This window comes from Cyprinodon tularosa, unplaced genomic scaffold (assembly GCF_016077235.1).
Source record: "Cyprinodon tularosa strain WSP-4 unplaced genomic scaffold, ASM1607723v1 ctg781, whole genome shotgun sequence".
Taxonomy (NCBI): domain Eukaryota; kingdom Metazoa; phylum Chordata; class Actinopteri; order Cyprinodontiformes; family Cyprinodontidae; genus Cyprinodon; species Cyprinodon tularosa.
Window position 1 is genome coordinate 127,501 of NW_024039542.1, and position 24,269 is coordinate 151,769.

Genomic DNA, 24,269 nt, shown 5'->3' on the forward strand with positions numbered 1-24,269 from the left:
CATCCATCATCCATCCATCATCCATCCATCCATCCATCCATCATTCATCCATCCATCCATCATTCATCCATCCATCCATCCATCCATCATCCATCCATCCCTCCATCATCCATCCATCCATCATTCATCCATCATTCATCCATCAATCCATCCATCCATCCATCATTCATCCATCCATCCATCCATCATCCATCCATCCATCATCCATCCATCCATCCATCATCCATCCATCCATCATTCATCCATCCATCCATCAATCCATCCATCCATCCATCATTCATCCATCCATCCATCCATCCATCATCCATCCATCATTCATCCATCCATCCATCATCCATCCATCCATCCATCCATCATCCATCATTCATCCATCCATCCATCATTCATCCATCATTCATCCATCATCCATCCATCCATCCATCATTCATCCATCATTCATCCATCATCCATCCATCCATCCATCATCCATCCATCATTCATCCATCCATCCATCATTCATCCATCATTCATCCATCCATCATCCATCCATCCATCCATCATTCATCCATCATTCATCCATCCAGCATCCATCCATCCATCATCCATCCATCCATCATTCATCCATCCATCATTCATCCATCCATCCATCATTCATCCATCATTCATCCATCCATCATCCATCCATCCATCATCCATCCATCCATCATCCATCCATCCATCCATCCATCATCCATCCATCCATCCATCATCCATCCATCATCCATCCATCCATCCATCATCCATCCATCCATCCATCCATCATCCATCCATCCATCCATCCATCATCCATCCATCCATCCATCATCCATCCATCCATCATTCATCCATCATTCATCCATCCATCATCCATCCATCCATCATCCATCCATCCATCATTCATCCATCCATCCATCATTCATCCATCATTCATCCATCCATCATCCATCCATCCATCCATCATCCATCCATCCATCCATCATCCATTCATCCATCCATCATCCATCCATCCATCATTCATCCATCAATCCATCATCCATCCATCATCCATCCATCCATCATTCATCCATCCATCCATCATCCATCCATCATTCATCCATCATTCATCCATCCATCCATCATCCATCCATCCATCATCCATCCATCCATCCATCATCCATCATCCATCCATCATTCATCCATCCATCCATCCATCATCCATCCATCCATCCATCATTCATCCATCCATCCATCATCCATCCATCCATCCATCCATCCATCATCCATCATCCATCCATCATTCATCCATCAATCCATCCATCCATCCATCCATCCATCATTCATCCATCCATCCATCCATCCATCCATCCATCCATCATCCATCCATCATCCATCAATCCATCCATCCATCCATCCATCATTCATCCATCCATCCATCCATCATCCATCCATCATCCATCCATCCATCCATCATTCATCCATCCATCCATCCATCATCCATCCATCATTCATCCATCCATCCATCATCCATCCATCCATCATCCATCATCCATCATCCATCCATCCATCATCCATCCATCCATCCATCCATCATCCATCCATCATCCATCCATCCATCCATCCATCCATCATTCATCCATCCATCCATCATTCATACATCCATCCATCCATCCATCATCCATCCATCCCTCCATCATCCATCCATCCATCATTCATCCATCATTCATCCATCAATCCATCCATCCATCCATCCATCATTCATCCATCCATCCATCCATCATCCATCCATCCATCATCCATCCATCCATCCATCCATCCATCCATCATTCATCCATCCATCAATCCATCCATCCATCCATCCATCCATCCATCCATCCATCCATCATTCATCCATCCATCCATCCATCCATCATCCATCCATCATTCATCCATCCATCCATCATCCATCCATTTTCTCATCTTCTTCCCTCCATCTGTTGCATCTGTGAAGATAACCTGTTTGGTTTCTGGATCCATTCCCTTCTTTCCAAAGTTCTAACCTTTGGTCTAATATCCTCAGATAAACTTCATGTTTTTGTGTCCAAAGCTTGTAGAGAAATTAGGCTGAGTGTCTGAGCAGGCTTCTCCTGCTGAGGAACTGCATGCTGCATATCTGTCCACCGGCATTGCCCTGCATGAAAAATGAAAGACTTTGCTAATCCTCCATGTCAAGCAGCCAAGACTGGGAGAATTCTAACCCCAGACCGCAGCCGCAAATTAGGAAAGGCTGACAAGACCCCAAGGCATTCTGGGTATTGTTGTTGACTGCCAACATGTTTGAAAAGTGAGTGTGAAAGAGAAGCCATGGAGAGGTGAAGATTAATAGTGGCTTGCTGACCTTGGAGTTTGGTTATAAATCTATATTGCCATCAGATTCTTTCCTTAAACCTTAGAAGGAACCAACATAAAGCCCCCCCCCCAGACACCCTGGAAGAAAAACCCTCAATGCTGCTGAACCCACACAGCTGAGAGCCTAAAGGATGAACCCAAATTCTGCCGCTCCTGCCTGCAGCCTGATGAATGATGCTCCTTTGTTGAGGCTGCCGCCGTCGTTTCCTTTTCTTTCCGACCTGGAGAGTAAATGTGAGGCATGAATAGCATTAGTCCGAGTCAGCACACACATAGCAGTGTAGCCAGCCCTGAAAACTCGGCCTGCTGGCCCACCTCTCTCAAGTTTTATGGGCCAGGATGACTGAAGGAAAAGAAAAGTTTCCTGCAAATAGTGGGACGGAGTGGGGATGGAGAGGCGTCACCGAGACGCATGGATGGACGGATAAAACAGAGATAGCAGCCGCTCACCAGAAGACTCTCATCCTGTGGAATAAAGGAGGTGAAAGGGAGCAGGTTTGCTGCAGAGGAAGAGAAAAGGATTGACACAAAGGAGGGAGAGGAGAAGAATGGTGGTGGAGGACTCTGGCTGTCAGGACTGGCACTGGGACGGAGTTAGATCTTATTTTCAATGTGTCATCATGCTATCTGTGCCTCCTCCTCTCCTCTATATGACTAATTATACGACCACAATGAGGCGGAGCTCCTCCTGTGGAGCTGCCTGGGTTTCTCCGGCAGTAAAAGCTCCTCCTGCCATTTATGACAGCTACAGTATGTGTGAAGCGGCTGTTGGTTTTATTCATTGTTCCGGTGAGAGCGGCGGGTCTGAACATGGAAACCTGTCAATCACAGACCACAGTCAGCACTAAATCAACCTCAGAAATGGCTTCGCATTTTGTCCTGACCTGATTATTTGGAGCCTTGCAGCAGCGCAGCACAAAGTGATGGTGAAAGTGTAAAGGAAAATAAAATGTCTTTTGCCTTTTCTAAATCTTTCTGCAATGTTGTTATAAATAAATGTTCACCTATGTTTGGGTTTTTATCTCTAAGATTTTTTTTCTCTGTAACTTCTGTCTAGAATGACTCAAGTTAAACTCCCTGTCTCCCAATCTGTTAGTTCAATCTCTAACGTTCTGCTCTCTCTGCTTTTTCTCATAGTAGCTTCATCTGGTCTATTCCTGTTTGGCTGTGACTCCATCCTGGAGAGAAATATCAGCTGTGCTGCTGCCATCAACACCTTTGTTTCTAGATGCTGGAGCTTGGCCTGTTTTCCAGTGTAGTCCTGTTTCTCTGACTGTGACTAACTGGATGTGCTCTCTTCATCCTCTGACATGGGAGCTGGCTCGGAGCTCGTCTGCCTGGCTGTGTGTTTCCTGGACGGGGCCGCCTGTGGAGCTGGTTGACAGTTGCCTTTTGTATCTATGCTTCTTTTTCTATGTCTGCTTCTGTCTCCTTGAACCCCAGTGGGCCTCAGCAGATGGCCGCTCACACTGAGCCTGGTTCTGCTGGAGGTTTCTTCCTGTTCAAAGGGAGTTTTTCCTCTCCACTGTCGCTACAAGCATGCTTAGTTTGAGGGATTGCTGAAGAGTCAATGAGTCGATGCAATCAGCTGGTTTTCCTTAGATGGAAAACTTTGAATCAATCTGACTGGATGATCTGATGCGACAGAAAATGGAGCATTAGTAGCTGCAGGGCGACGGCGGTTATAGACGAAGTTAATATCATTAACAGGGTGTCAGGCAGGCGGCCGGTGTTACATTGAAGCAGCTGATTCTCTGTCATGGCTTACAGCGAGACTCTATGGTGGAAATGAATGAGCCGTCCGTAATGTTATTACACCTGCTTTTCCTCAACAAAAAAAGTTAACTTTACGTCTCGGTGGAACAAAGGCGCCCAAGTCTGCTGGCCAGAGCGCATCGCTATAAATATCTGCATTCTGGGGCTTGTCTTGTTGAAAGAAGATAATGAAACTCTGCGCTGTTTTGGCGCCAGGCTGGTTGACCTTCTCACCTTTTGGGGAGGGGGGGGGGGTGAGGGAGGCCCAAAGAGAATGGAAATCCCTTAATTGGCCGTACTTAAAAAGTTCCACTTAAAGTCAAATGTTATTTTGCCTTCGAAACGCAGGAAAAGGAAGCAGGTTTATTCTAAACTGTCTGGAATAATTTTGATGTTATAGGAGGAAAGTCAAAAGGAGAAAAATGTCAAATATTCTCTGATTGAAGCTGAAACTTCAAATTGTTCAGAATTCAAATGTTTTTCAAGTGAACAAGATCCAAAGTTACTTTCAATACTTTCTCAAAAAAAAAACACAATTCAAGACGAATATAAACCGATTTTAATAAGACTAATATTTCACAACATCGCTAATTAACAATTATTTCTGATTTTTACCAAGTTTAAAATCTTTAGAATTACAATAACTGTCTTCAAAAACACATTTTGCTAAATATTAATTTATTGGGATCATTTTACTGAACCTGCTTTTACTCCATTTAAAAAAGATTAAATGTATTCACATTCCCTGAAATGATTTATTTAATTTACTGAACAATTATTGATTAGAACAAATATACCGAAGTTAATATTCAAAACTTTAACAGCTAATTTAACATTTTGACATGAAAAGTAATAAAGGTAAAAAACAGAATTTCACATTTTGACATTTATTCAGCATATTTTCTGTGAAATGCTTTAAGGCAACAATTTGCTTTATGAACTAATATAAATAAAAAATTATAAAGTGGATTAGTTTATACATGTAATGTTCAATAATTGCAGAGTTTAATTTGCAAATATTTGAATTTTACTGAAAATGATGATTTAATTACATTTTTGCATCATTGTTCCAACTTTATGTTAACATAAAATAACAGCTGAGTCACAGAAAAATGTTTGAAGAAAATCATGAAAAATATTTTAAGTATTTAAACAGATTTAACAACTAAATCCAACTTGAAATGTTTTTAACTTCTTAAACTAACCAATAAACGTTTGCTTTGTCTGTGGTTTAAAGTCTGTTTCAAGGTTTTAATTATTAGAGCGTCGTGCTTTGAAGGCCTGAGGAAATTAGGCTGATAAAATATGAAATATTCCAGGAAAAGATTTTAGACCAGATTTACAAAGTTAATTATTAATAAAGGAACGTTTGAAGTCACATCACAATCAAATTTATTACCAAGTAGGTTTGTTATTTATGAGGAATTAGACTTTTGGCTGATGGTGCAGACGCATTACAGACATATATATATAGAATACAGGATCTACAGTTATATACATTATAAAACACACAGTATACTATATATAGCATGTAGCTCTGCACACAGTGGGCTGGGTGTTAATGTAACGCAGGAGATGCTACGTTAGTGGAGCTTGTGGTTGATTTAATTTTTTATTTGAAACGCAGATCAAAGCCGATAAAAGAAATAATAAAATCTTTTGTCGGTCATGATTGTTCTGTAAAGGAAGACGTGAGTATTTCTGCTGTTCAGTGATGCAGGTTTAAATAGAAATGTGGATCTTTGAGCATTTTAAAACACACTAACTCCGTCTAAAGTCCAAATAAAAGAGAACAATTAGAACTAAAGTGATTTATTTGAATAATTTAGTTAATTAATCTCAGCAGGAAGTTGCTTAATGTTTTATACGAGATGTTTAAAAAGCAAATAAAGTCTGGAATATTTAAAATTTAACAAAAGGTTAATTTGTTAAACGTTTATGTATCAGTGAAGGCCTGTTTCCATGGCAACATGATGAAGCTACTCGCTTCTAAACTTCAAGGACGTCCATTTTTTTTCTTCTGCATTAAATCTGATCTCCTTAAAGCACGGCGAGAGCCCCCCCCCTTTAACCCTACTCCACCTGGGGGCTGGAGATGCTGAGGGAGGGGGGTAGAGATGCAGAGGGAGGGGGCTAGAGATGCTGAGGGCGGGGGCTGGAGATGGAGAGGGAGGGGGCTAGAGATGATGAGGGAGGGGGCTGGAGATGGAGAGGGAGGGGGTAGAGATGCAGAGGGAGGGGGCTAGAGATGCTGAGGGAGGGGGTAGAGATGCTGAGGGAGGGGGTAGAGATGCTGAGGGAGGGGGTAGAGATGCTGAGGGAGGGGGCTGGAGATGCTGAGGGAGGGGGCTGGAGATGCTGAGGGAGGGGGGTGGAGATGCTGAGGGAGGGGGGTGGAGATGCTGAAGGAAGATATTTGAAAAGCTGCCACGAGTTCCCTGTCAGACCCCCCCCTGCGCGGACTGAGCCGAGCTCTTTGTTATCCGCAGGCATGAATACTGAGTGGATGTAAAGAGAAAAAAGCCGAAGCGAGAGAAAAGAGGAGAAAGCGACTGTTCGTCTGCTTCTGGTGGCAAAAACCAAAAATTACCTGACCTCCAGATTCTCTGCTTTAAATCCTTTACATTTTAAATAAGTAGCTCATAAAAATAGTTTAAACTTCTTAAATAATCCCAGATTTATACTTGATTTATTTTGTTATTCCTAAAAAGTTTCCTCATCTCTGCTTCTGTCTCCTTGAACCCCAGTGGGCCTCAGCAGATGGCCGCTCACACTGAGCCTGGTTCTGCTGGAGGTTTCTTCCTGTTAAAAGGGAGTTTTTCCTCTCCACTGTCGCTACAAGCATGCTTAGTGTGAGGGATTGCTGAAGAGTCAATGAGTCGATGCAATCAGCTGGTTTTCCTTACATAGAAAACTTTGAATCAATTTGACTGTATGATCTGGTTGAACTGTAAAGTGCCTTGAGATGACATGTGTTGTGAATTTGGCGCTATATAAATAAATTGAATTGAATTTAATTAAATCTTTTGCAATTTGATCCCATTCAGAAGGAGACAGGTGCCCCCTGTCAAGGGGATTAACCTCAAGATTAATTTGGGCTTAGTTTACACTTTACTTCGCTTTCTAAATTAATTTACTGTTTTTTCTATACTTAAAGCTTTAGCAGAATAATTAGTGCTTGAATAACCATTAAGCCTTAGGAAGGTTTTACTGGTTATCGGCTCCCTGCTTGCAGGACGCTATAAAACACAGAAGGTCAGTTCATTCACTCATTTCTGGTTTTTGTTTGTTTGGTTTTTACACCTGGTTTCTGTTTGATGGAGCAGGTTTACTGAAAAGTTTTCTAATCCTGAAATCAGGGAAACTGACTTTTTCATTTCTCAAAGAGTTTATTCAACCTGTTTCTGTTGCCATGGTAACATCCTCCCAGAGCTAAGCTGGTCAGCAGCAGGTTTTGTTCAGTAGAGTGTCATCTGTCTCCGCTCTCCTTACATCCAATCACACTGATTGATTTCCTAATTTAGTCAGATTTATGTTGTAGTTTTGTACATAAAAATAACATAATTTACTGGGTCAGTTACAAACATTAAGGTTGAAAACAAATAATATAATAAAATAAAATATTTATAGGGAGAGGATTCTACAACTCAGTGACAGGAAATGAGATTTATTGGTTTTCGGTTTGTTTAATATGGCGATGATGAAACAACCTACTGGCCCAATCTGAAGCCATTCTATGGGACTGATAGCTGCTTATAATCACCATTTATTGGGACGATAACATCTGAAGCGCGGCTGCAAACAGCCACTGATTTACTGCGTAAAAGAATCAACATGAGGAGGAACCCATGAGATGATGAACAGGTTCTATTTATTAGAAATACTTTTTATTCTTCATTTTCACCTGCTGATGATTTCACCTAAATAGATACAGTGATTTATTACCATACAGGAAATAATCCTGTAATATTTTCACAGTAACAACAGCCTATGGCAAGCTGTTTCGATATGTATTAGTTTGACTGAATATCTATTCCTGATATCTAAAAAAGAAAAAACTTTTTTTCCTTGTCAAAATGACCATTTAACCGTTCTTCACATCTAGAATAAACATCCTGGATGTCTAGAAATTAATTTCAGATCTCCAGATTGTTACCGTATATTTATGTACTTGTGTTTTTCAGATATTATAAATACATTTTCAGTCAAACTGATAAATGTCAGAATGGCCAATTAAAATGTGTAAACATATATAAAACTAAGCAGACTCCTGGTTCTACATCTAAATAATCTGCAGCACATTGCTTGATCTCCTGCAGCTCCAAAGCTCAGTCAGACCTGGATTCAACTTCCTTCTGCGTTACTCAAAAAAATAAAATCTGATGTAGTTCTTTTTTTATTGTCATTTCGTTTTTAGATGAGCTGGGAGGGGTAAGAAAGGGGGGGTCAGGGAGCTTTAACTCTGTGACAAAGCCTCATTTGCAGGTCAATGCGATGGCACACTCGCCTCTCCTCTCCATCCAGCTCGCCTTTGTTCCCAGTCGCCTGCGCCGATGCCAGATGGTCATGGAAAATGCTAATTACCCCCCCCCCCCACACACACACACACACCCCTTCCCTGACGGATTTTTCTCCTCTCTACATTTAATTGCGGTCTTCTGCAGACCGTCCTGATAATTACATGTTTCAAGTGGGAAATGTGTCCCTGAAATTATATTTTCAGTCGCTACATTTGCAGGAAACCCCAGACGTGCTTTAACTTTAATATCTGAAGCTATCAGTCAGTTCAAACTGATCAAAACTTTCCCCTGTTTTCATATAAAAACTAATTATTTTTCTCTGCTTTTAGAAGCAGAAAAAATGAGTAAAGTTTGTACTTTTTTTCTTATATTTGCCAAATAAGTTTTTCACTAGAATTTGTTTCCAACGTTCCAAACTTTCAGCCATTCGGTTTTATTTTTACAGTTTGAAGGGAGATTGATTCATTCACCACTTATAATTACAAACATATAACCGTGTCAGTGCATTGCCTCTTTTCATAAAGATGTTTATAATCTGCTGAAAAAATGTTAACTAACATAAGAAAAATAATTTAAATAAGTGTGGAAAAAGATGTTCATTTTGTTGATGCTTAGTTAAAGGTTAGCTAGGGGCCTGCGGGGCCTGCGGGGCCCAGGATACTCCCCATCAGCAGCTGCATGTAAAGTAATGATCTGTTGTTTAATGAGGTCTGAATGTTCGCTGTCAACTCTTCTCTTTACATCCATCAAACTCCCATCATGCAATGGATGAATGAAGTTATAATGCTCCGATGGGCCATTATCAGGCTCATTTACAACCAAGTTTCAACATTTTAAAAACTGATCTTCCCACTGAGCTCTAAGTTTATCTAAAAAGCAGGAATGGGCCTAAAATGCAGGTGGGTCCAGCTTAAAGAAGAGCTTAGCTGGTTGTTTAACCTGTGAACCTTCCCAGAACGACTCAAATTCAAAACCTTCTCAACAAACGACTTAAAGCTTCTGTTTACTGGGACAAATTTTATATAGTTACACAGCTGCAGGACAAAGAGGGGAAGATGACCTGTTTAGCACCTTTAGAGGCTAGGAGTGGGGTGGGGGGGGGCTGAATGTGTCCAGTCTGTAAGACAGCGCAGACTTCATTAAAGTAACACATAAACAGCTGTTGTCTTTAACATGTAAACTATTGAGCATCTAAAACGCTGCTGAATGCGCTCTCTGCCCCCCCCGCAGGCACACGGGCGTTAATTAGCTGGATATAGCCATAGATTCATTCTAATATTTTTTTTCTTTGCCTATTGGTATCAATGGAGGAGCCAGACAAAGTGTCCTTTGTTCTGTGACGCAGGACATTCTGCGGTTGGACTGAATAGGTCTTGGCTATGTCTACATGGATTTGCCATATGGCAACAAAAAGGAAAGAATGGAGCCAGAGAGGCTTTGTGTTGGAAACCAGAACAAGCTCCCATCACAGCTTATAGCTGACAAAGTCAGCATCAAAAAGTCTCTGTTTCCATCCACAGATTCCTCTTCCTCCCCAGGAGGATTCAAAGGCCTCCACCACTTCTGGAAAATGATGAAATATAGCCCAGGATGCTGTTGTGGGGGTGGCATGAACACAAGGCCCCACGTTTGGCTTCTTTCAATTAAGGGTAAACTTGCAAGTCTGACCTGTTGAATGGTTTGTTTCAATGGAGCAGCAGCGTCACAAAGACTAGTACTTTTCTTTTTGCACTTTCTGGCAGGTGGCCTCCACGCCCGGTGGATCCACGGCGGCGTAAACACAGTGCGTGTGTGAGAGTGGGTCCTCTGGAGGGCCTTGTCGAGTGCGGGTTACGTGTGTATTGGGGGGGGGGGGGTCTTTGGGGCGGACAAAGCGGGGATCCAAAGGCAGCTGCTGCTTCTTTACAAGGAGCGAAAGGCCTTTAAATCTGAGCCTATATCCCGCAGCTGCCATTAGAGGTAGCTGCGTCTGAATGCGGGTTTCCCCCGCAAGGGTCTTTGGGTTCGTGTGAAGTAGATCTATGCAAATAGAACAGCAGCATCATGTAGGTGATGTTTCAAGATCTATGCTGACAAATTCAGCCTCTAAAGATCTTTAGTTCAGTAAAACCTCATTAAGGGTTACATTTAATGTGATTTTAGCTACAATATTTAATTGCAAAGACAAATGAAGGTGATCATTTGATTATTATCTCTGATTCTTTATTGATTATAAGCTTTTTTTCCTACACAGAAAATATGGCTGATTAGTATCTATCACACAGTATTTGATTTGGCTGTGACGTCATCCTGGAAAGAAACATCAGCTGTGCTGCTTCTATCAACACCCTTGTTTATAGATGTTGGAGATCGGCCTGTTTTCCAGTGTGGTCCTGTTTCTCTGACCGTGACTGAGTGGATGTGCTTTCTTCGTCCTCTGGCATGGGAGCTGCCTTGGAGCTCGTCTGCCTGGCTGTGTGTTTCCTGGACGGGGCCGCCTTTTACAGCTGCTTTTTGTATCTCTGCTTCTGTCTCCTTGAACCCCAGTCGGCCTCGGCAGATGGCCGCTCACACTGAGCCTGGTTCTGCTGGAGGTTTCTTCCTGTTAAAAGGGAGTTTTTCCTCTCCACTGTCGCTACAAGCATGCTTAGTGTGGGGGATTGTATTTGAGTCAATGAGTCAATGCAATCAACTGGTTTTCCTTAGATAGAAAACTTTGTATCAATTTGATCTGGTTGAACTGTAAAGTGCCTTGAGATGACATGTGTTGTGAATTTGGCGCTATATAAATAAACTGAATTGAATTGAATTGATCAGTTACTGCGTCACTGGGAATAAGAATTAAAAATGAAGGTAGAGTTTAATACAAGACTTTAAAAAAATGGTTTAATATAAACAGGATGTTAGCATTTAGAATCTGTTTACAGCAAATATTAATGATCAGTTAAAATATCCAAATTATGATTTAAAAAAAGGCAGAATTTCCCTGTTTTAATGAGTTTTAAACTAATCAGAATCTATCTTTATATTTCATTTAAATAAAATAAAGTAGGTATTAAAGTACAGTTTGTCTGTGGCTAACGGCAATGCTTACAGAAAATGATTAAACACTCTGTTTGCAGTATTTCTAGGGAATATTTTATCTAAGAAAATAATTGTCCGCAAATTAAAAACGGTCATAAATTATTATAGATAATCATTTTGATTAGAATGCAGCTTTATGACAAAAAAAACATTAATGCAAAGAAAATGAGCTGAATATGGTTCTATAGACCTACAGACATAGATCCAAACATTTTAAGAAAATAAAAGAAGGAAACTGTCAAACATTACATTTGAAAATGTTTTATTTCCATCATTAAACAAAGAAAAAGGTCACTAAAACAATAAAACTCCATAAAGGCTCAGAAACAAAGACTATCGGGAGGCTACAGGATTGCAAAACACCACAATAAAAAAAGAAATAAAATAATTTTAAAAATCGGCAAGAGAAACATAAATAACTTATAAGTTAGAATAAACTTAAAATATATAGTTTCACAGAAAATCAAACAGAGCAGAAATAAACAAATGCTACCGCTTCTATAAAGCTGTACACTTTAGCCAGTGTAGAAATTATCTCTAGATTGCACAGATGTTAAAACATTTAACACTGTCGAGTGGCTGGATGCAAAATCAATAGATGCTACATTTGTACTGAAAAACTGAATCCCTTTATTTCCTTTTTCTTCTTCCATCCACTCGGCCTCTTTCTCTCTTTCTATCCGATCCCAAAGCCTCCATCCCGGGAGGAGCTGCAGCCGATGCGCCGCTCCGCTCAGGCGCAAAGCTGCAGCCGATGCGCCGCGCATCCCTCCATCCTCCAGCGTGATTTCAAACAAAAAAAGTCTCTCAGTCCTCAAAAAAAAAAAAAAAAAAAAAAAAAAAACACGCGTGGAAGTAGTGCAACAAAAAGTAGAGGAGGAGCAGTCAGCACCTGAGGAGGAAAGAAAAGCAGAGTTGATTTTTCCGCAGAAAGAAAGGCGCAGATTCTGCGGAGAAAAGCTGCGGCTTCCACGGAAAGAGGAGTGACGCAAAGCCGCGCAATGCGTCACCCTTCCTTTTCCCGCCATCATACATTCACCCCCCCAACTGCTCCTGTGATTTCCCCCCCAGCCCACTCCCTCCCATCCCCCACCCACTCAGATCACGCTGCGTGGATCATGCAACCATAAAAACAATATAAGGGCTCAATAGAAATTCTAACATAGATGTGTTCCATGAGGTTTTTTACCTTCAGCGGATTCTCCTCTGCGGAGTTTGTTCCATTTGGATGGAAGTCTTGGAAAGTCGGTCTGCAGATTTCCTCCGTTTCACGAAGAAGTCTTTAAAAAAAAAGAAAAACAATCAATAAATGTTAAATTAAAAAGATGAAGTATTTTCCAGGAACCGTAACTACCTGTGATGAGCGCATTGCTGTGATCAGCAGCCGTCGTCCTCTTGCGCCTCAGGCATGGAGCCGGTCTGCGGGGCCCCGGGGTCACCGTCACCGGCCGGTTCTCCTGGTTCACCTCCTGCGGGCTGCCGGAGCCGCTGTCCCCGCTGCTTCTCTCCGGAACCGCTAAGCGCTCCATGACAGCGGGGCTCTCCGAGTCCGAGGAGGGCGTCTGCTTAACGGGCGTCGCCGGGACGCGCGTCCTGCCGCTCTGCACCGACTCACGGTAAAACGCCGCCGTCCTCTCCGCGGGCATCTCCTCCCACTCGTAGTTTCCTTCCAGCGGGGAGTCATCCTCGAAATTAAAGTTCCACCTCTGCGTGTCCCGCTCGGAAATCTCCCGCAGCTTGGCTTTAACGTCCCGGCTCAGCTCGTCGTGATCCACCGGGCCGAACAGGCTGCGGCAGACGGCGGTGCGCCTCTGGAGAGGGAAGGTCCTGCGGGCCGCCAGCCGCTCCAGCGCGCTGCTCGATAACTGGACGTGCGACATGTCCAAAGGGAGGCTTGTTGCTTGGTAACGGGCCTCCAGGTGTTGTGTTATTGTTGTGGTTGTGTAGCACCGTGAAGCGCGCGCCCCTGCTCCTCACAGACCGGTTTAAATGTACTTCACCGCAGAACCGCTCACTATTTATAACCTCCCAACGTGTCGGAGGGCAGCTCCTGATTGGCTGTTGAGAAGTTCAACCTCCTCAAGTCAAACGTCCCCCCCCCTCATCCCTCTGCTGCGCTGCGCAGCGCTGCGTGATGATCCCTGCTACCTGCGTGCTGTTAGATACTGATGGATGGAGATGGAGCTGCGCCCGCAGATCTTCACAACTTTATTCCTCATTTCTTTCATCAAGTCCAGATGTTTTCTAAAGAAACCTTTGGTCATTTTCAGATGTTCCTCCGGTCACCAAACTCTCCAGCTGGTCATTGGCCTGAATATGATCCAAAGCAGCACAGGTGTCCATCTAGATGTTGTTGATCTACATTACTGTTGTCTATATGAGGGGATACGTCCTGGTGTATTTTTCTCAGCAATATCTAGATAACTAGAAGCTGAGTCTGATCTGATGGTCAACCAGCCGACGCCTTAGCAGGGAATGATGGGAGCACAGCGCCGCTTAGTGGTTAGAAACCGATACTGCAGATATGACCGCAGCAAGATTCTGATTGGTTTCTATCTATCTATCTATCTATCTATCTATCTATCTATCTATCTATCTATCTATCTATCTATCTATCTATCTATCTATCTATCTATCTGGACTCCGTGCAGGAGGTGGGAAACAGACGGATCCTAACTAAATGAACATCTCTGTTGGATAATACCCCCCCCCCCCCCCCCCATGCATGAAGCTGGTGCTGAACTGGACAGCTCCTTCAGTGACAGACTGCTGCACTTTAAATCCACCAGGGAGCGTTATCACAGATCCTTCCTCCCAGCAGCTGGAAGACTCTAGAACCACCACTGTTCCCAACAACCTCAACCAGTTCTCCCATTCATGCTGATTCAGCAGTTTCTACCTCAGTCAGTTAAATAACCTGCTGCTGTCAATTTTCTGCTATTTTTCAAACATCCATTACTGTAAAAATGTCCATAGCTGTATTATTTATTCTCCAGGTGCAGTTTTATATTGTTAAAACGCTTTCAGCACAGTATTTTATTTATTTTTCTTAACTCTAATTTTGTTATTTTTATACACTTTTAAATTCCACATTTGTGTGACTACCTTTGCTGTACTGCTGCTGTCCCTTTATTGTCTCACAATGTCCCCATTGTGGGGAAATAAAAGGATTTCTTATTCTATTATATTCAATTAAAAAATATATAAATAACAGACTCTGTAAGAACACATGAGAGCCTGAAAAAAAAAAGATCAACAGGAAGACAAACTTCATGATTCTCAAGGCTTTTGGTAAAACATTTGATGGGCTGATAAGACCAAAGTCTAACTTTTTGGAAGTTTTTTTATGGCGTTATCTTTGGTGTAAAACTAAGAACTGTCCAATAAAATGAACTGAAACTGAAATGGTGGTTTGATGCTTAGACCTTTTGCTGCTTTTAATCATCTTGAAATAATTCAAGGAACCATAAATGATTCTCTTCCTGTTATTTTTTCCAGATAATATGTGAGGCTGACACTGAAATCATGCAGACGGAATCATCTGTATAGTTTCAGGGTTGGAATTAGAAGCCATAGTAACCAATGCTGTAATTCCCACTGGCTCCATGGCCCTGCGGTACGATGGAGAGCCCCCCTGTGGCATCCATCAGAGATAGGAATGTTCATTTTTAAAAGATGATGAAATATAGAAATATATATAGAAATATAATCTTTACAAACTCCAACCACCTGAGCTCCAGGTGGTTGGAGCGGCACCAGGTGGCCCCTAGTCCCCCAGCAGACTCCTGTCCTCCTCCCCTCTGTTGTCCCTGATACAGCCCCCCATGGCTGTGTCATCTGCGTCCTTCTAGATGTGACACAGGTGTTCAAGGTGAAGAGGACAGGGGCCATCGCTGGGCCCTGGGGGGGCTCCACTGCTGCCACCTACAGTTTCAGAGAAGGTGTCTTTCAGCCGGACATGCTGTGGCCTGTCTGTGAGGTAGCTGGAGATCCAGGCCCCCCAGGCAGGGTTCCACTTCCAGGTTATCCCGTTCAACTGGGTTTAAAAGCTTGGATTAAGAAAATAAATCTTGTTTGGTTTCCATTCCATTTGAGACACATGACATTGGGAGATGTGCCTCACCTGAAAATGTGAGATCACAGGACATGATCATGGTTCCCATGTGATGTCATCAGAGTCACATGCATAGAGAGAGAAGCACACAGCAGGGAGGGGCTCCTTTAATGGCTGACTCACCAGCAATCAGCTGATCCATCACTGTGATGAACAGGTGATGCCATTAAACCCCTGAATAGTAAAAAAAAAGGTGCCATTGATAAAATAATATTCACAAACCTCATTTTAAAACATTTTTTGCTGATAAAGTTCTTAACGTTGATCATGCATGTTTATTAAGTCCCATACTCTAGACTCAAAGGGTTGGACCCAGAATTCATGGCGAGACAGACAGAAGATTTATTCAAAGAGTTTATTAAAAGTAAAGAGGATCTGCAGTGGATGCGATTGTGACAGAGCTCCACCCATCACCGGAAACTCTGGTTTATGAGAAAAACACAGAAAAACACAGATAAGTGACCATGATAATCTGACAGAGGATGATTATCCATGCGAGTCACTAACCTGGTTCAACAGTTTAGTTCATCTCCTTAGAACGAAGTAGGATCCAGTCGGTGGGCTGCCAACAAGATGTGTGGGTGCCTCCCAGAGTGAACCAGATGCTGGAACCCCTAGAAAACATGCAGGAGTCTGAAGGCCGGTCAGGGAAACGCATCAGAAGAGGACAGTTCAGAGATCCAGGAGTCCGGAGCCCATTCAGGGGTTCAAATCAGAACAGGAACAGGCTGGTTCAGGGTTCCAGGAATCCACAGAGAGTTCAGGCAGAATGTTCAGATGGGAACAGGCAAGCTCAGTAGTTGAGAGGCAGAACAAGGCAGGATATCAGGAACACTACGGTACGCTGAAACTCGCTCCCTCCACTGAGCCAAGACAGGAACATGAACCGATCAGTGGATAAGAGACAGAACATGATCAGGAAAACAGGAACACTGCCAAGCACTCCAAACCTCTCACCTTTCAATAACATCAACTATGGTATCTGCAATGATCTAAACCTCAATGATCTGACCCCGAAAGCTGGGGCTGAGCCGTATTTAAAGCAGCAGGAGCAGGTGGATAAGATGAGTTATAAGTGGAAACCAGGCAGAGTAAGACAGGTGAGTGAACTGAGCAATCAGTCCAGCCCCCAGAGCCATGATCATGACACATACAGCCTGATACACCTAAATATCTAACGGGATATTATCTTAGACCTACCGATATGCGGCGCAACACTGTGACCCCAGATTCCACATACTCCGTCAGCGCTCCGCTCCGCCCCGCTGACATATGTCCTGCGAAGTACTTGTCTTTCATGTAAATCAATGAGAGCTGTTCCACATCCACAGCTACTCCTCCGCACGTCTCCGTCCACGTACGTCTTCTCTGTCCTTCACCGTCAAAATACGGAACTGAGCTATTTTTTTTGCTCCGGTCCGGCCAGGTCAAGATCCGCTATTGCAATCGCACCAAACAGGAAAAAGAACATTAAGAAGATCCGGTTTGTCAAATTAAAATATAGTAACAACAGATCAGTAAATACGAATTGGAGCAAAATTCTTATATATTCCCAAAAACTAAGAGCAATTAATTAAATGATTGGATGAAAACTATTGATTCCTTAACAGACCAGGAGGCAGATTTTTCATCTCCTAAAAATATTTATTTTATACCGAGAGGCTTTTAATGTATAATCTTCAATTTCTTCAATTTCTTGCGTGGAATAGCCTTAATTTCTAAGAACAAGAACAGACTGTCGAGTTTCAGATGAAAGTTCTCTTTTTCTGGCCATTTTGAGCGTTTAATTGACCCCACAAATGTGATGCTCCAGAAACTCAATCTGCTCAAAGGAAGGTCAGTTTTGTAGCTTCTGTAACGAGCTAAACTGTTTTCAGATGTGTGAACATGATTGCACAAGGGTTTTCTAATCATCAATTAGCCTCTGAGCCAATGAGCAAACACATTGTACCATTAGAACACTGGAGTGATAGTTGCTGGAAATGGGCCTCTATACACCTATGTAGATATTGCACCAGAAACCAGACATTTGCAGCTAGAATAGTCATTTACCACATTAGCAATGTATAGAGTGTATTTTTGAAAAGTACACATATATATATATATATATACATATATATATGTACTACCGTTCAAAAGTTTGGGGTCACATTGAAATGAAGGAAAAGCTCTGTACTTTTCAATGAAGATAACTTTAAACTAGTCTTAACTTTAAAGAAATACACTCTATACATTGCTAATGTGGTAAATGACTATATATATAGTCATATATATATATATATATATATATATATATATATATATATATATATAATTGTTAGAACTGTAAATTTACAGTAATTTTTACTATTTTTCAAGGCTACACTTTTAAAAGATTAAATTGTCCAGTGAGCTTTTTCCAAACAAAATTTTTTTTTGTTTTACACTTATGTAAACAAAATGACAAATAAAATCTGTCTAAAGTCTTAAAGTCTAAAACAATTAACGTCAGAATATGAATCCAAGAAAAAAAATCTGTATCAAAATGTAGAGATTTATCTTTACAATCATTCAGTTAGTCTGAGATTCTGTAGAAGCTGATGTAAAGCTTCTAGCTCTAAAAGATCTTCCATAATCACAATTTCCACTTTTAGGAAGGTCACGGTAAGGCTCAATGGCGCCCCCTAATGGTTACAAAAACAAACAGCATCTGCTTGATCAGTTTAAACTTATAACTGTAGATCCATCCATATTGCCATATAATGGCAACATAAACTGTATATTTGTTACACAGACAGACCTCTGAGCCGAGCTACACAACTTTAAAGAATAAACTTTGTTTCTCACTGCTTTTTTTTTTCAGTCGGTTACTGATTGGCTTAACGAGGAGCCAGAAACACTCTGGTCCCTCAAGCAAAGATGTCAAACAGATACCATCCGCTGTAGAAAAGCATGGAGAAAGTCTGCACTCATTATAAGTCTGGGGGAGGCTGACCAGTTGAGTGTCGCCGTGGGATTCTTTCATCTTTAAAGTGCACACATGCATGAAGGACGTGTTTAAGGTAAGTTAACTGACTCTCTGAAATGAATGGAAACAAGCAGAAGGTTTTGGTTAAAAACAGCCTGGAGGCTGATTGATGAGGCGACCAGAGAGTTTCATTTGAACTAATGAATGTCTGAAGAAAACCAGAAAATAAAAACATTTTAAAAAGTCAGTGTGATTTTAGGTTTGCTGGTCAGAATTTCTACTGATGGTGGGAGGAAATAATTAGCTCAGAATTTTGCCTTAAAACCAACATAAATAAAAACTCAGCCTTTTGTTTTCTGTCTGATGTCAAACCAAGCCGCCTTTTTCCTCTTTTATGCTGCTCAGTTCTTCTCTGTCTCAGGACACTTCAGATGAAATTATTTCTTTGCTAAATGCAGGAAAAGAGCTGGCAACAGATGAACGTGACACTTCCTGGTTTATGGAAACTCAGCGCTGACCTGTAGGGGTCCTGTGGGGGTTCTGTAGGGGGACCTGTGGGGGACCTTTAGGGGTCCTGTGTGGTCCTGTAGAGGACCTGTGGGGATCCTGTAGGGGACCTGTGGGGGTCCTGTGTGGGTCCTCTGGGGGACCTGTAGGGGTCCTGTGGGGGACCTGTGTGGGTCCCCTGGGGGACCTGTAGGGGTCCTGTGAGGATCCTGTGGGGATCCTATAGGGGTCCTGTGGGGGTCCTGTGTGGGTCCTCTGGGGGACCTGTAGGGGTCCTGTGAGGATCCTGTGGGGATCCTGTAGGGATCCTATGTGGGTCCTGTGGGAGACCTGTAGGGTTCCTGTGAGGATCCTGTGGGGATCCTATAGGGGTCCTGTGGGGGACCTGTGTGAGTCCTGTTTGGGTCCTGTGTGGGACCTGTAGGGGTCCTGTGAGGATCCTGTGGGGATCCTATAGGGGTCCTGTGGGGGTCCTGTGTGGGTCCTCTGGGGGTCCTGTGAGGATCCTGTGGGGATCCTGTAGGGATCCTATGTGGGTCATGTGGGAGACCTGTAGGGTTCCTGTGAGGATCCTGTGGGGATCCTATAGGGGTCCTGTGGGGGACCTGTGTGAGTCCTGTTTGGGTCCTGTGTGGGACCTGTAGGGGTCCTATGTGGGTCCTGTGGGAGACCTGTAGGGTTCCTGTGAGGATCCTGTGGGGATCCTATAGGGGTCCTGTGGGGGTCCTGTGTGGGTCCTCTGGGGGACCTGTAGGGGTCCTGTGGGGGACCTGTGTGGGTCCCCTGGGGGACCTGTAGGGGTCCTGTGAGGATCCTGTGGGGATCCTATAGGGGTCCTGTGGGGGTCCTGTGTGGGTCCTCTGGGGGACCTGTAGGGGTCCTGTGAGGATCCTGTGGGGATCCTGTAGGGATCCTATGTGGGTCCTGTGGGAGACCTGTAGGGTTCCTGTGAGGATCCTGTGGGGATCCTATAGGGGTCCTGTGGGGGTCCTGTGTGGGTCCTCTGGGGGACCTGTAGGGGTCCTGTGGGGGACCTGTGTGGGTCCCCTGGGGGACCTGTAGGGGTCCTGTGAGGATCCTGTGGGGATCCTATAGGGGTCCTGTGGGGGTCCTGTGTGGGTCCTCTGGGGGACCTGTAGGGGTCCTGTGAGGATCCTGTGGGGATCCTGTAGGGATCCTATGTGGGTCCTGTGGGAGACCTGTAGGGTTCCTGTGAGGATCCTGTGGGGATCCTATAGGGGTCCTGTGGGGGACCTGTGTGAGTCCTGTTTGGGTCCTGTGTGGGACCTGTAGGGGTCCTGTGAGGATCCTGTGGGGATCCTATAGGGGTCCTGTGGGGGTCCTGTGTGGGTCCTCTGGGGGTCCTGTGAGGATCCTGTGGGGATCCTGTAGGGATCCTATGTGGGTCATGTGGGAGACCTGTAGGGTTCCTGTGAGGATCCTGTGGGGATCCTATAGGGGTCCTGTGGGGGACCTGTGTGAGTCCTGTTTGGGTCCTGTGTGGGACCTGTAGGGGTCCTATGTGGGTCCTGTGGGAGACCTGTAGGGTTCCTGTGAGGATCCTGTGGGGATCCTATAGGGGTCCTGTGGGGGTCCTGTGTGGGTCCTCTGGGGGACCTGTAGGGGTCCTGTGAGGATCCTGTGGGGATCCTGTAGGGATCCTGTGGGGATCCTGTGGGGGTCCTGTAGGGGTCCTGTGAGGATCCTGTGGGGGTCCTGTAGGGATCCTGTGGGGATCCTGTAGGGGTCCAGTATGGGTCCTGTAGGGGTCCTGTAGAGGACCTGTGGGGATCCTGTAGGGGACCTGTGGGGGTCCTGTGTGGGTCCTCTGGGGGACCTGTAGGGGTCCTGTGGGGGACCTGTGTGGGTCCCCTGGGGGACCTGTAGGGGTCCTGTGAGGATCCTGTGGGGATCCTATAGGGGTCCTGTGGGGGTCCTGTGTGGGTCCTCTGGGGGACCTGTAGGGGTCCTGTGAGGATCCTGTGGGGATCCTGTAGGGATCCTATGTGGGTCCTGTGGGAGACCTGTAGGGTTCCTGTGAGGATCCTGTGGGGATCCTATAGGGGTCCTGTGGGGGACCTGTGTGAGTCCTGTTTGGGTCCTGTGTGGGACCTGTAGGGGTCCTGTGAGGATCCTGTGGGGATCCTGTAGGGATCCTATGTGGGTCCTGTGGGAGACCTGTAGGGTTCCTGTGAGGATCCTGTGGGGATCCTATAGGGGTCCTGTGGGGGACCTGTGTGAGTCCTGTTTGGGTCCTGTGTGGGACCTGTAGGGGTCCTATGTGGGTCCTGTGGGAGACCTGTAGGGTTCCTGTGAGGATCCTGTGGGGATCCTATAGGGGTCCTGTGGGGGTCCTGTGTGGGTCCTCTGGGGGACCTGTAGGGGTCCTGTGAGGATCCTGTGGGGATCCTGTAGGGATCCTGTGGGGATCCTGTGGGGGTCCTGTAGGGGTCCTGTGAGGATCCTGTGGGGATCCTATAGGGGTCCTGTGGGGGTCCTGTGTGGGTCCTCTGGGGGACCTGTAGGGGTCCTGTGAGGATCCTGTGGGGATCCTATAGGGGTCCTGTGGGGGACCTGTGTGAGTCCTGTTTGGGTCCTGTGTGGGACCTGTAGGGGTCCTATGTGGGTCCTGTGGGAGACCTGTAGGGTTCCTGTGAGGATCCTGTGGGGATCCTATAGGGGTCCTGTGGGGGTCCTGTGTGGGTCCTCTGGGGGACCTGTAGGGGTCCTGTGGGGGACCTGTGTGGGTCCCCTGGGGGACCTGTAGGGGTCCTGTGAGGATCCTGTGGGGATCCTATAGGGGTCCTGTGGGGGTCCTGTGTGGGTCCTCTGGGGGACCTGTAGGGGTCCTGTGAGGATCCTGTGGGGATCCTGTAGGGATCCTATGTGGGTCCTGTGGGAGACCTGTAGGGTTCCTGTGAGGATCCTGTGGGGATCCTATAGGGGTCCTGTGGGGGTCCTGTGTGGGTCCTCTGGGGGACCTGTAGGGGTCCTGTGGGGGACCTGTGTGGGTCCCCTGGGGGACCTGTAGGGGTCCTGTGAGGATCCTGTGGGGATCCTATAGGGGTCCTGTGGGGGTCCTGTGTGGGTCCTCTGGGGGACCTGTAGGGGTCCTGTGAGGATCCTGTGGGGATCCTGTAGGGATCCTATGTGGGTCCTGTGGGAGACCTGTAGGGTTCCTGTGAGGATCCTGTGGGGATCCTATAGGGGTCCTGTGGGGGACCTGTGTGAGTCCTGTTTGGGTCCTGTGTGGGACCTGTAGGGGTCCTGTGAGGATCCTGTGGGGATCCTATAGGGGTCCTGTGGGGGTCCTGTGTGGGTCCTCTGGGGGTCCTGTGAGGATCCTGTGGGGATCCTGTAGGGATCCTATGTGGGTCATGTGGGAGACCTGTAGGGTTCCTGTGAGGATCCTGTGGGGATCCTATAGGGGTCCTGTGGGGGACCTGTGTGAGTCCTGTTTGGGTCCTGTGTGGGACCTGTAGGGGTCCTATGTGGGTCCTGTGGGAGACCTGTAGGGTTCCTGTGAGGATCCTGTGGGGGTCCTGTGTGGGTCCTCTGGGGGACCTGTAGGGGTCCTGTGAGGATCCTGTGGGGATCCTGTAGGGATCCTGTGGGGATCCTGTGGGGGTCCTGTAGGGGTCCTGTGAGGATCCTGTGGGGGTCCTGTAGGGATCCTGTGGGGATCCTGTAGGGGTCCAGTATGGGTCCTGTAGGGGTCCTGTAGAGGACCTGTGGGGATCCTGTAGGGGACCTGTGGGGGTCCTGTGTGGGTCCTCTGGGGGACCTGTAGGGGTCCTGTGGGGGACCTGTGTGGGTCCCCTGGGGGACCTGTAGGGGTCCTGTGAGGATCCTGTGGGGATCCTATAGGGGTCCTGTGGGGGTCCTGTGTGGGTCCTCTGGGGGACCTGTAGGGGTCCTGTGAGGATCCTGTGGGGATCCTGTAGGGATCCTATGTGGGTCCTGTGGGAGACCTGTAGGGTTCCTGTGAGGATCCTGTGGGGATCCTATAGGGGTCCTGTGGGGGACCTGTGTGAGTCCTGTTTGGGTCCTGTGTGGGACCTGTAGGGGTCCTGTGAGGATCCTGTGGGGATCCTGTAGGGATCCTATGTGGGTCCTGTGGGAGACCTGTAGGGTTCCTGTGAGGATCCTGTGGGGATCCAATAGGGGTCCTGTGGGGGACCTGTGTGAGTCCTGTTTGGGTCCTGTGTGGGACCTGTAGGGGTCCTATGTGGGTCCTGTGGGAGACCTGTAGGGTTCCTGTGAGGATCCTGTGGGGATCCTATAGGGGTCCTGTGGGGGTCCTGTGTGGGTCCTCTGGGGGACCTGTAGGGGTCCTGTGAGGATCCTGTGGGGATCCTGTAGGGATCCTGTGGGGATCCTGTGGGGGTCCTGTAGGGGTCCTGTGAGGATCCTGTGGGGGTCCTGTAGGGATCCTGTGGGGATCCTGTAGGGGTCCAGTATGGGTCCTGTAGGGGTCCTGTAGAGGACCTGTGGGGATCCTGTAGGGGACCTGTGGGGGTCCTGTGTGGGTCCTCTGGGGGACCTGTAGGGGTCCTGTGGGGGACCTGTGTGGGTCCCCTGGGGGACCTGTAGGGGTCCTGTGAGGATCCTGTGGGGATCCTATAGGGGTCCTGTGGGGGTCCTGTGTGGGTCCTCTGGGGGACCTGTAGGGGTCCTGTGAGGATCCTGTGGGGATCCTGTAGGGATCCTATGTGGGTCCTGTGGGAGACCTGTAGGGTTCCTGTGAGGATCCTGTGGGGATCCTATAGGGGTCCTGTGGGGGACCTGTGTGAGTCCTGTTTGGGTCCTGTGTGGGACCTGTAGGGGTCCTGTGAGGATCCTGTGGGGATCCTATAGGGGTCCTGTGGGGGTCCTGTGTGGGTCCTCTGGGGGACCTGTAGGGGTCCTGTGAGGATCCTGTGGGGATCCTGTAGGGATCCTATGTGGGTCCTGTGGGAGACCTGTAGGGTTCCTGTGAGGATCCTGTGGGGATCCTATAGGG

General features: G+C 46.0%; 1 protein-coding gene and 1 long non-coding RNA gene across 2 annotated transcripts; both read right to left on the reverse strand.

Moving 5' to 3' along the window:
- Positions 1 to 11,944: 11,944 nt before the first annotated feature.
- On the reverse strand, positions 11,945 to 13,707 carry LOC119773748 (cyclin-dependent kinase inhibitor 1C-like). Its single transcript, XM_038270875.1, has 3 exons — positions 13,054 to 13,707; positions 12,889 to 12,979; positions 11,945 to 12,591 (listed from the first exon to the last, which is right to left on the reverse strand). Exons 1-2 carry the CDS (start codon positions 13,577 to 13,579, stop codon positions 12,891 to 12,893), a joined length of 615 nt encoding a protein of 204 aa, XP_038126803.1. The 5' UTR covers positions 13,580 to 13,707; the 3' UTR covers positions 11,945 to 12,591; positions 12,889 to 12,890.
- Positions 13,708 to 15,753: 2,046 nt separating this feature from the next.
- Positions 15,754 to 17,071, reverse strand: LOC119773755. The gene is made up of 3 exons (XR_005279451.1): positions 17,014 to 17,071; positions 16,321 to 16,676; positions 15,754 to 15,987 (listed from the first exon to the last, which is right to left on the reverse strand). It is a non-coding gene; the product is annotated as an uncharacterized LOC119773755 (long non-coding RNA).
- Positions 17,072 to 24,269: the final 7,198 nt, after the last annotated feature.

What these genes read in the sequence shown, in the direction of transcription:
- LOC119773748 (XM_038270875.1), bottom strand. Translation starts at nt 13,579, where the DNA reads ATGTCGCACGTCCAGTTATCGAGCAGCGCGCTGGAGCGGCTGGCGGCC. An exon ending in CAGCAATGCGCTCATCACAG is followed by an intron (nt 12,980 to 13,053) that starts GTAGTTACGGTT and finishes TTTTTTTTAAAG; the next exon opens with ACTTCTTCGTGAAACGGAGG.